The following is a 13,139-nucleotide window of genomic DNA, read 5'->3' on the forward strand; positions in this document are numbered from 1 at the left end:
TTATCTCGTAGCGACAATGTATGCACGTATGACAAGGATGTACCAAAAAATAGAAGAACAGCTTGGTAATACACAGTTTGGATTCCGCAATAACCTTGGGACCAGAGAAGCACTGTATTCACTAGTATTCAGGTTATGATACAGAGATGCAGAGATGTCGGACATCCGGTTTATATGTGTTTCATTGACTTTGAGAAGGCCTTTGATCGGGTAAAACATACTGAAATGATTGCTATTCTTCAGAAGGTGGGTATTGATGATAAAGACCTACGCATTATCAAAAATCTTTACTGGCATCAACGTGAAAACATCAGGATTGGCCGGGAGACGTCTGAAGAACTTCAAATACGAAGAGGAGTAAGGCAGGGCTGCATTTTGTCCCCACTAATATTTAACATTTTTCTGAGTTTGTTTTCAATAAAGCAGTGGATAATACTCAATGTGGTATCAAAATGGATGGCGTCAATATTAATAATTTGAGATACGCGGATGACACGGTGTTAATTGCGAGCAATTATGAAGAACTTTAACATCTGATTAATAGGATTACCACAACGTGTGATGAATATGGACTCAAGCTAAACACCGCAAAGACCAAGGTGATGGTTGTCAGTAAGACGCCAATACAACCGGAAGTAGTAACAGCTTATGGTGAACAATTAGAGAGAACTTACAGTATCACCTACCTTGGTTGTAATCTAAATGAGAACTGGGACATGGGTAAAGAAATTAGAATACGTATAAAGAAGGCCAGAGCAGCATTCTTTAAGATAAAGAAACTTTTATGTGGAAACAAGATTACTTTGAATCTTAAAATTAGATTAGTGAGATGTTATGTGTTCTCTACTCTTTTGTACGGTGTCGAAGGTTGGACTTTAACAGATACTCTTCTCAAGAAATTGGAAGCCTTTGAAATCTGGGTATACCGAAGAATCCTACGAATAAGTTGGGTGGATAGAGTTCGTAACGAAGTTGTTTTGCACCGGATGGGAAAAGTCACGGAAGTCGTCAGAACAGTTAAAAATTGAAAACTTGAATATTTTGGCCATGTTATGCGACACCCAGAGAGATATAATATACTACATTTAATAATACAAGGCAAGGTAGACGGAAGAAGAGGGCCATGTGGAAGAAAAACGTCATGGCTTAAAAACCTGAGAGAATGGTATAACAGATCCTCTGCATCCCTTTTCCGAGCTGCCGTTAACATAATTGCTATAGCCAATTTGATAGCCAACGTTCGATAATCGAGCACGGCACTTGAAGAAGAAGCGACACTCACCGTAGATATCGATATAACGGAGGACATAAAAGGAAGCAAGAATTCAGGTAGCAGACATGTATGTAATATATAGCCTCCACAATACTGTAAAATCGAAAAGCCTAACACGAACATCAGAAATCAGGGTATATAAAACAGTGCTTATTAGACTGGTGCCCATGTATGAATATGAGACGTGGTTGCTGATAAAAATCCTAAAAAGAGCCTTTGCATTTTATCACGACCCGAATATTAACCAATGCCAAATAAGAATAAATGCGGAAATCAAACAAATGTATAGGGCTGGCCACGTAGTCCAAGAGATTAAATCCCAACGTCTAAGATGGACAGGTCATATTCATAGACTCCCTAACAACCGCCTTGTAAAGCAAATCTGAGAGGAAGCCCCGGCCGGAAGAAGGCTATTAGGGCGTTCACGAATGCGATGGAGAGATAATATATGGTCAGATTCAAGATCAATGGGGCTACCCACTCCGTAAGTCGTGGGACAATACTCAACAGATTAGATGTCGCATCGGGAAGGCAAAAAGTGCATTCTTGACTATGAGCTCTGTGTTCAAGAGTCATTACCTCACTCTAAAAACAAAAATGAGGCTCCTGAAATGTTACGTGTACTCAGTGCTTCTATACGGAGTAGAAACGTGGACATTGAAGGCAGAAACTCTATCAAAATTTCAGGATTTTGAGCTGTGGTTGTACAGAAAGATCCTGAAGCTACCATGTACTCACAAAGTCACCAATGAAGAAGTACTACGGAGGATGAACACAACCGCAAATTTAGTCAACATCGTGAAGGGCCGTAAGCTGCAGTACTTGGGACATATAATGAGAAATCAAGGCAGATACGAGCTACTCCAATGCATTTTACAAGGTAAAATTGAAGGAAAAACGGCCCCAGGACAAAGAAGAATATCCTAGCTTGCTAACCTCAGAGTCAGAGCATGGTATAGAAAGACCTCAACAAAACTATTCCGTATAGCAACCAACAAAGTCATCATAGCCAGAATGATCGCCAACGTTCGGAACAACGTTCGGAGCAACGTTCAGGCACCCTAAGAAGAAGATCCACTTACCTAATAGAAGATAAGAACGAAAACCGAGAAGATATTGGTCGACACACAAAGACAATATAGTAGTCTATCCAGTCAATTTGCGATCGGAAAAGATGCCAAATTCAATTTTCATTTTTGTTAAATGTAATTTAGGGCTGAATGCTGAAAGACTGTAATATATTAAACTCTTTGAAAAATCATTCCTTTCGTAATCATGTCAATTACTAGTAAACAAGTGGTAAATGAGTAATCCTTTATTGCATCCAGTAAACAATAACAATGCACCTAGCTGCAAAAACCAAGTTGATAATCTCTGATTAAGTAACCACGGGAAAAAATGCACTATTGTGTATAAATAGAGCAAAATCCCCCTTTAGCACCAGTTGTGAAGTAGTCTACACCTTGACACTAGGCTAATAATATCTACTTCAAAGGTAAGAATATTACTATTATTACAAACTTATTACTATCAATGGTTAAGTTGTTACATATAATTTTTATACATTAAACCGGTTTTATAGTGTTCGCCACTCTTTTCTATTGTGGCAGTCTTCTTCTCTTAAGTTTCTTTCCGACATGGCCTTGGAGATGCCCTTTATCCGTGTGGTTGCTGGTTCTTCCTCGTTTTCGTCTTTATGTGGGGGTCCATTCTAACACTATTTTTGGGATTCTTCTTTCCTCCATTCGTCTTACGTGTCCGTACCATACTAGCTGTTATTTTTCGATGTCATATGTGATTGTTCTTTCTATTTCCATTTGTTGTATAATGTCGTCGTTTAAAATGTTGGAAAGTAAGTGGAAATCAACAAAGACGAGATCAAAAGGAAGATCGAAGTGCAGATGGGAAGAACACGTTATGTGTTCTAGTCTCAGTGGTGGATCCAGCAGGATCCAGTATCGTCAAGAGGGGGGCCGATTGGCTAAATTTCTATGAAAAATAAATGAACGTTTTTATAATCTTTATATATATAACTTGGTTTGAAAGGGGGGCCATCTCCCTCCCCTGGATCCGCCATTGTCTAGTCTAGATCTTCTTGCTGATCTTCTCAAAAAATTCTTCATTGGCTTATTGGCTCATTGGCTAGTAATTTAACTTTGTACTTGGTTAATTGCCAGACTTCAGCTCCAAAGGTAATGCTGGTTAATACTCGTATTGGGTTGTAAATTTGTTTTTTATTTTCTGTTCTTAAATTGTTTTGCCATAGTACCGAATTCAGGCTCTTATCACTTGTCTTCTTTTTACTATCCTTTCATTAATATTTTCTTTCGTTTCGTCCTGTACCTACTTAGTCCAGGGTAATAAGGTTTTTCCATGACACTTGAACAGACAGGGTACTGAAGCGTTTTTTCGACAGGCAATACCTATAAGAGCAAATTGTAACTATTTCCTGCGTTTATATATTTACGTGTTGTGTCCATGATATTTGCCACATTTTTCGATTACATCTCAAAACTGACAAGTCTATTTCAGTTGGATTCGTAATTGTCCAGGCTTCAACTCCATATACAAGGACAAATAATAGGTACGTAACATCTCAATACTCTAGTTCTAATTTCTATCCCCAGTTTTCCATTGCATAACCATTTTTATCAAAGCGTCGTTTTATTTCAAGGCTGCGGTCCCATTGTTCATTTAGCTCACATTCCAAGTAATTGTATCTGGGTACTTTCTTTATACTACATTAAAATGTTACATTTTTTAAGCCGTACTTTACATTTGTTAGAGGAGTCAATTTTATTTCTTTGATGTGTAGGGGGGATCAGTAGAAGCTTCATTTCAAGTTTTTGGAGTCGCCACCCTTGTCCCCCGGCCGCCATCTTGGAAATGGTGTGCAAAGGGGTTTCGCGCTATATCTCATAAACTACCAACCCTACGGAAAATCTAATTAAGCATAAAAAATAGGAAATTCAATTTTCTACAATTTTATTTCTATTACTTTTTATCGTCAAGTGATCAACAAAAAAGATATAAACAAAAATATGTAAAAATTTTTTAACAAGATTCCTTTTGGAGGTTATAACTTTTTTTTAGTTCATTTTAGAATAAAACAACAATATAGAAATTTTGTAGAGGGTTTTTCAGCGAACAATTTCTACTATAAATTTGTTTAATTCTATTTATTTATATAGGTGTTACAGCGTTCCAAACTTGACCAGATTCTCGAATGCTCATAGGGATACAATAAAAACAAAATGTTAGGCTTACTTTTCTATATATATATATATATATATATATATATATATATATATATATATATATATATATATATATATATATATATATTTTATTCATACAATTTATTATGATTTTTACATTCCTATGCTATTATTAATCTGTTTTTGACCTTTCTCCCCACTATAAAACTTATAACCCGAAATATATAGAAACGGCCCAAGAAGTTGTTTGAGGACAAATTCGCCGGTTCAGAAGAAGAATGATGCAACCGCATATTGCAAAATTCTTAAGAAGAGCAAAAAACGAATTTTTGTTATCAAAATCATAAAGTATGATCAAAATTAGTCATTCACCACACTGTGGTCAGGATCTCGAGATATAAGTGTTTTTTGGGGTGTGCCGCTTGTTTATGAAGTAACATAACTTTTTTCCTATTGTATATTTTGACTTAAAATTTTCCAAAAAACTTCTTCATGAATTATATTTTATTGTTGTGTTGGTTAAAATTACAAACTAAAAAGTTTGTCACTCAACTTTTTTAAGTAAACATGAAACTAACGAAATATGATGACAAAATGTTTAAAAAATTACAACTTCTTTTTTAATGTATTTAAATATTTAGAACAAATCCCATTGTTATCTACATACTTCAGAGATTAAACAGTACAATTTTCAAAAGGAAATATTTACAGCGACCAAAGATACAGCGAGGTAAATTTGAAAAAACATCAAAATTGATTTTCGGCATTTTTGTATAAAATTTGATTTTTGAACATGTTCCAACAAATCTAGATAAAAATAAATTTCATATTCGGATTCAGCGACCTCAAAAACATAAAAATAGACCAAAATTGGTCATTCACCTTAAATTTGATTATCGTGGTCGGCATAAAGATTGCTGCCGCTCGACTAATATACATATAGATAGAAAAGTATTTTTTTTTATTTTATTCCTATGAGAATTCGAGAATCTGGTCAAGATTGGAGCGCTGTAAAACCTAGATAATAAATAAAATTAAACAACTTTATAGCGAAAATTGTTCACTGAAAAATCCTCTACAAAATCGCTATGATGTTATTTTATTGTGAAATGAACGGAAAAAAAGTTATAACCTCCAAAAGGAAACTTCTTACAAAATTTTCTCATATTTTTATTTATAACTTTTTTGTTGGTCCCTTTACGATAAAAAGTAATAGATATAAAATTGTAGAAAATTTAATTTGCTACATTTTATGTGTAACTAAATTTTCTGTAGGATTGCTAGTTTAAAAGATACAGCGCGAAAACCCTTTGCACCACTTTTTCCAATATGGCGGCCGGGGGACAAGGATGGCGACCCCAAAAACTTGAACTTAAACTTCTACTGAACCCCCTACACATTAAAAAAATAAAATTGACTCCTCTAAGAAATGCAACCTAAATGTAACATTTTAATGGACTATTAAAGCTTTTCCTTTAACGTAGATTGTTTTGTCTTCAGTCTCGTTCTTACTGAAAAATCATGATTTTTGTTTTTTTATGTTCAGAGCCTTTTCACAACTCTTGCAGTACTACGTAGTGCGATCAACCAAAATATGCAGCACTTCTATGCTGTTCGAAAGGAGTCTTGTGTTGTCTGCATATCTGAGATTATTCACTTACTTACTTAATCCTCTTGGTTCCGTTCGAAACCCACGTCTTCTATGGTTCTCTTCCACTTGTTTCTATCTTTTGCATATATTTTTGTTTCTGTCCATGTTTATTTATGCTTTCTAATAATTCTTTCTCTGTACCTCCCTTCCAGGTTTCTGATGGTCTTCCATTTCTTCTGTTTTCTGTCGCTTATATTCAAGGACTTCCTTCACTAGTGTGCCGTTAATTGTTTTGCCTGCATTGATGTTTTCTATTGCCTCGTTAAACATATCTTCTGAGCACATATTAAAAAGTAGAGGGGATAGTACACATCCTTGTCGCACTTCTGTTCTTATTGGCCTCTATTTAAATTTTTGTTGATCTACTCGAATTATGGCTTTATGATATCAGTATAAAGTTATGATTCTCACATCCTTATCATCTCTTTCTGCGTTCTATAAATGTTTGTAGAGTCAAATGGCTCACTATATAGACCAGGGCGCATCTGTAAAAATATTAGTACATTTGGACGTTGAGAGGTGACTCACATTTTTTTGCAGAAATTGCTTGAAAATAACTCAAATAATAATATTTGAGTTATCCTTCCTCTCAAAATGGTCCGGAACATTGTTTAAATAAAAAAAAATGCCAAGTTTCTTGTAAAAGGTATATATTAAAATACCCTAAATAAGGGTCAAAATACAAAACGTTTTCGGATTAAGGAATCCATCATCAGTGTTTAAAAGCCCTAAAATTAAGTATAACCTAATTAAATGAGATAAAAGTTAAAATTGACAGAGGTTTTCAAGAACAAGAGGTCATACTTACAAAATTTGCATGCCTGAGCCACCAAAATGTATAGGGTAAAAACCCTTTAAATGTAAATAATAAAGATGTTTTACATATTTATATAAAATTCATCGGATGTAATAGATAAACCTGGATGTTACCCAGGGCAACACAGGACTCTCCCCACGTGGTTGGAACTTTTTTTGGTGAAAACCTCACATATTGGATTTCAATGGCCAACTGACAAGTGAATTAAAGAGCAACCCGAAATGACACCAAGAACTGTCAATGTAACCTAGTTGTAATATTACTTCAGCCACAACGTTAAAGATTAATTTAAATGTTTTAAGATAAAAAACAGTATCAAATTTACAAATAGTAAAAATAAAAGATGTTCACAAAATATGAAAGATTTTTTCCCTAGAAATAATGCATTAATTAAGTATTCAAAATAGGGAAATGAAATGTTTACGTTACAGGAAGTTATGCAGTCAACAATACCAATAGGTGTTGTATTAGTGGTATAAAATTGTCAATACGATTAGACAAATAATGATAAAGGCCTTATACTAGGAACACAAAATAGTATGTAATGTGTACATATGTGTACGATTTTAAGAGTATTGATGAAATGATAATTGTTTAATGACTGATAACTTTCTTGGTAGTCGACCCAACATAAATTGTATAAAGATAGAAAAAGTGATATGATAATTGTAAAAATACTGTTTTGTTTTTATCTGATATTTATCTGAAAATGAGACTAAAGTAACTTGATGAAACTGAGTCCTCCAGAGACCTGACATCAAATTGGTTAAAAATTAAATGGTTGCAAAATATGGGGGGGAGTAGGACGGTATGAGAAGTCTGACATAGTATGTTGTGATATTGGACCATGGAAGATGTGTAGTGTGTTGTTATGAAATAAGAGTTATCTAATCTATAAGCTATGAGATGAGGCTAAGAAAAAAGGTGGCTGGAATGAGACTCAATTCTGATGGATGTGGTTGTATATGTGATGTAGGAGCTGAATTTTGGAAAATTAAAGCTAATGTTTAAATAATCAAAATGTCAAAAAATGAAGGAAAAATTCTATTTTTTTCTTCGTTTTTTGATTATAACTTTAAAAGTATTCATATCCGAGAAAAGTTGTACTGACATAAAAGTTGCGTAATTAAATTTCCAATAATATAAAATTAGTTAAAAATTTTAAAAATAGTCACCCTTGTTGCAAAATAGCAATAATTGCGAAAAAAAACATACAAAAACAAGTATTCGCATTTTACGTTTTTCAACCATTTTTGCTGCACTTGGGACTTTCATATTTTACCCAGAAAAACTTTATAATACAATTAAACAGTACTGTAAATTTCATTAAGATCGGTTCAATAAATTTTGCAAAATAAATTTTGCAATCCAGCTTTCGCAAAAACAATTCATTTTTTCAAAATGTTACAGTACTGAAAATAAAGCAGATAGCAAGTTGAAATTTTTTTTTGCGTATAGAAGTGTACTGAACCTTTCATTTGCAATTTGCAAAATTAAAATCCATTAACTACCAGGGCGTCGGAAATTTTTTCAAATAAACATTAATTATTTGTGCTAAGCGCAGGAGAGCGGATAGTTTGCTCTATCAATGACCTTTGATAATGATTAATACATTTTAATTTTTATTACATTTAGATATAAATAAATAAATTTGTTTATTGCAAAATAAAAACACATACTCTATCTTTTGAAATAACACTTTTTTTAGCAAGAAATTTCTTTGTTCATATGTTTTAACTTAGAGAATAAAAGTTTATTATTTTTAAACATATGCAATTGTTTAAACAATATTTCACAAACAATAATAAAATTAGTTTGATTTTTGTGGAATTAAAATATTAAAATACAACAAAATATAGAGTAAGAAAATAATATATTAGATAAAGATTGGAAGAAATTTTGATGGAAATCAACTTGTGTGTATCGAACACCGCTGTCCTGCGCGTAGCACCAAAAATTAATGTTTATTTAAAAAATTTTCTGACGCCGTGGTAATTAATCGATTTTAATTTTGCAAATTGCAAATGAAAGGAACAGTACACTTCTATAAGCAAAGAAAATCCAACTTGCGATCTGCTTTATTTTCAGTCTTGCAACATTAAAAAAAAATGAATTTTTTTTGCGAAAGCTGGATTGCAAAATTTATTTTGCAAAATCTATTAAACCGATCTTAATGAAATTTACAGTGTTGTTTTAATATATCATAAAGTTTTTCTGTATAAAATATTAAGGTCCTAAGTGTAGCGTAAATGGTTGAAAAACGTAAAATGCTAATACTTGTTTTTGTATGTTTTTTTCCCAATTATTGCTATTTTACAACAAGGGTGACTCATTTTAAAATTTTTAGCCAATTCTGTATTGTAGGAAATTTAATTACACAACTTTTATTTCAGTACAACTTTTCTTAGAAATGAATAGTTTTAAAGTTATAATCAAAAAACCAATATAAAAATGATTTATGATTATTTAAATGATATTTTGATTATTTAAACAATGTTCCGGACCATTTTAAGTGGGAGGATAACTCAAATATTATTATTTGAGTTATTTTCAAGCAATTTCTGTAAAAAAATTTGAGTCACCTCTCAACGTCCATCTTAAAACAGATGCGCCCTGGACTAATAGTGCCAATGCCAAAGTATTTTCTAAATCGTAGTTGGTTTTCTGTGATGCTGTCGTCTAGTTTTTTGTAGACACGTTCATGGATCAAGTTTGACCGGCTTAGAATGAACAGTTTTTTAAAAAATGGAGTTAAAAGCAAATAACGAATTTTTGAAGTTTGGAAAAAATTGCTTTTTCTTCAGAATAGCAAGATTAGCATCAGAGATACGAAAAAATGTTCAAATATGAAATTGTAGCCGATTTAATTTCCAAAAACCTGGTTTGCAAAAATTTTTTCTACGGTAAAAATTGAGTGACCTATCGACAATTAAAACTTATAATGACATGCAAAAACCACCTTTACCAACCCTTTCAAAGTCACCTCTTTTTGCGACTGAGGATTCTAACAATAATTAATATTAATAGCCTTATAGACCTTATAAAAACCTACAAAATTATTTATTACCAAACTTCTAGGATCAAAATTAAAAATGTTAGGGTTAAAAAATCAATATATTTAAAAAAAAAGGAGAAATCCAATTGGAAGCATAATAATGTAAGTTAGCGGTGTTTTTAGTCATTGGTCTTATTTATTCTTATTTATTTATGTATTATTAATAGATTCTAGATGTTTGACTGGCTTAGAATGATTAGTTTTTAAAAACAGGAGTTAAAAGCGAATAACGAATTTTTGTAGCTTGGTAAAAAATGGCATTTCCTTCAGAAGATAAAGATTAGCATCAGAGGTACAAAAAAATGTTTCAATATAAAATTGTAGGTTATTCAATTATCAAGAACTTGGTTTGAAAAAATTTTTTCTACGGCAAAAATTGAGTGAATCGTAAATGAGTATACCTATCAAAACATTGATTTTTTCGATATAAACCCAACATTTTCGATGGCAAATAAATCGAAAACTGTTAATTTTATCAAAAAAATGTATAGAACATTTTTTGCTTAATGAATGTTTTTATCAACTTTTGCGGTCAAAATATAATAAAAAATTTTCACCCCCGTGATGGGGTGACAACCACCCCCATGGTAAAAGCGCCTGTCAGCATCATATAGATTTTGATCCTTGGTCTATCTACTACTTATTTTCAAATTTTCAAGCAAATCTATCCATTCTGTAAAAATTGCGAGGTGAATAGCTTCGGTTCCTGGCCTATATCTATATTAATTGAGTGTTATTTATTACCTATTTTAATTGGTCTATAATTAATCGAATAAAAAATTAGAGTTTTTTTGAAAAGTTATAATATACAGAGTTAGTCTGTAAATTGGAATAAATTCAATAGTTCAAATACTAATTGTTTTTTTTTTGAAAAATGCTCAGACGTGTCAATTAGTATTTCAAATCGAAATTTTTTACATACAATAATAATGTATAGAGGTGTCCTAATTTAGAGATATGACGTCATCGTTGATTTTGTTAAATGGCAACACTGTGATTTTGATAGCTATTTTGATAGGGTGTGTAAAGTATTTTCTACGTTATTATACGGAGTAGAGGCCTGGACACTTTCCGAGGCTTCTTTGAGAAAACTCGAGGCATTCTAGATGTGGTGTTACAGGCGCATTTTGAGAATTTGAGACTAATGTTGAGGTTCTACGTAGAATAGGCAAGGAATGCGAGATTATTAACACAATCAAAGAGCGCAAACTAGAATATCTTGGCCATGTTATGAGGAATGAACAGAGATATGGCTTGTTGTAACTCATTCTTCAAGGCAGGGTATTTGGAAAGAGAGGACCAGTGAGAAGAAGAATATCTTGGCTTCAAAACCTGAGAAAGTGGTTTAATACATCGACAATCGGACTACTCAGAATAGCAGCAAGCAAAGTTAGGAGAGCCATGCTGATCGCCAACATCCAGAACGGATAGGCACCTTAAGAAGAAGAAGAAGTGTAAAGTTATACATAACCGCAAAATATCAAATTTTTTTCCCTACTATTTACAAGATAATAAAAAATAACATTAAATATCTAAATTGAGACACCCTATATACATCATTATTGTATTTAAAAAAATTCTGTTTGATATACTAATCGCCTGGTTAGCATTTGTCAAAAAAATTATTATTTGAATTACTTTTATTCCAAATTACAGACATAACTTTGTTATTTTTTATTATCTTGTAAATGGTAGAGAATAAAAATTTGATATTTTGCAGTTATGTATAACTTTACACACCCTATCAAAATAGCTATCAAAATAACAGTGTTAATTTAATAAAATAAACGACGACGTTATATATAATTGGGACACTCTGTATACATTATTATTGTATATAAAAAATTTCGATTTGAAATACTAATCGTCTGAGTATTTTTCAAAAAAACAATTAGTATTTGATCTATTTAATTTATTCCAAATTACAGACTCACTCTGTATATTTTTATTAATATTATTAAAACATTGCATAATTTGCAATGTAAGCAAAAAGTGCATACGAATTAAAAAAATCAGTTCAAGCTTTTATATAGCCAAACCATAAAAATTTACCGTTATTTAACTTTATTTAACATTTAGCTAGACCGTAGAAAGTCTTAATGTTGTTTTGAAGCTATTTCCTTGTGGCATTGTTGTAATTAATTATTCTAAATGGGAAATAATCCACAATTTAACTAAAAAAAATGATTTTATTAACGCTTCGACGTCCTGATGTGGGCGTCGAAACGTTAATAAAATCATTTTTTTAGTTAAATTGTGGCTTATTTCCCATTTAGAATAGTTAATTGTAAAAAGTCTTGTTTTATTTGCAAAAGCATTTAGTAATGCAATGTGCTTGATCTTTTCTAATATTACAGATTAAATTTTGATTAAGATGTCTACCCCCAAAAGAAGTTTGGTTGCCCTTTTCGATAGACCAAAGGAATTGGTTGTTATGCCCAAAGGACCAGACAATGTCGTATTTGATGTTCCAAATGACTATTTGGTAAGTATTAAATATAAACTATTCGTACGAAAAAAGTGTCATATTTTTTTTTTTTTTTTTATTTATTAAACACCAATAAGATGCTTAAGAACATTACAATCTGATCAAATAATGTGATCAATGAGCAACTTATTTCTAACCTAAATTACTACTAAAAAACTTAAGACTAAGGACAAACTCGATAGTACCCCCTAGGTTCTGTTAATATATTGCACAAATTTTAACTTGTACCATCACTTGCACCGTGCACTATTTTTCACTTAACTAACTCGAAGGGTTTCTTCCTCTTGAGTCTTCTAGCTAGATCCGTGTTGTCGAGGAGCTGGATGGCCTCAACATTGACGTGTTGAAGAAGTCGTTGTTCGTGACTCTTGGCAAATTTTTCTATGGTCTTGTTAACAGTATCCATGTCTAGGTCCATATGGAGATCACTGTTCCTATAGTACCATGGAGCGTTGACAATGCTCCTTAGCACTTTGTTTTGGAATCGTTGAATGATAATTAAATTTGTATTACTAGCGCAGCCCCATAGTTGGATGCCATATGTCCATATAGGTTTTATAATCTGTTTATACAAAAGTATTTTATTGTAGATTGAGAGAGTGGATTGTCTTCCCAATAGCCAATACATTTTTTTATA

The 13,139-nt window shown here is 32.2% G+C and overlaps 1 protein-coding gene across 1 annotated transcript in view; it reads left to right on the forward strand.

Annotated features, from left to right (window-relative positions):
• Window positions 1-2,715: 2,715 nt before the first annotated feature.
• LOC126887444 (phenoloxidase 1-like) overlaps window positions 2,716-13,139 on the forward strand; it is a 43,639-nt gene continuing 33,215 nt past the window's right edge. Inside the window, exons 1-2 of the mRNA XM_050654982.1 lie at window positions 2,716-2,768; window positions 12,372-12,499. Of these exons, the coding sequence (XP_050510939.1) occupies window positions 12,389-12,499 (111 nt within the window). The 5' untranslated portion in view covers window positions 2,716-2,768; window positions 12,372-12,388. The remainder of the gene's footprint in view (window positions 2,769-12,371; window positions 12,500-13,139) is intronic.

This window comes from Diabrotica virgifera, chromosome 6 (genome assembly GCF_917563875.1).
Source record: "Diabrotica virgifera virgifera chromosome 6, PGI_DIABVI_V3a".
Taxonomy (NCBI): domain Eukaryota; kingdom Metazoa; phylum Arthropoda; class Insecta; order Coleoptera; family Chrysomelidae; genus Diabrotica; species Diabrotica virgifera.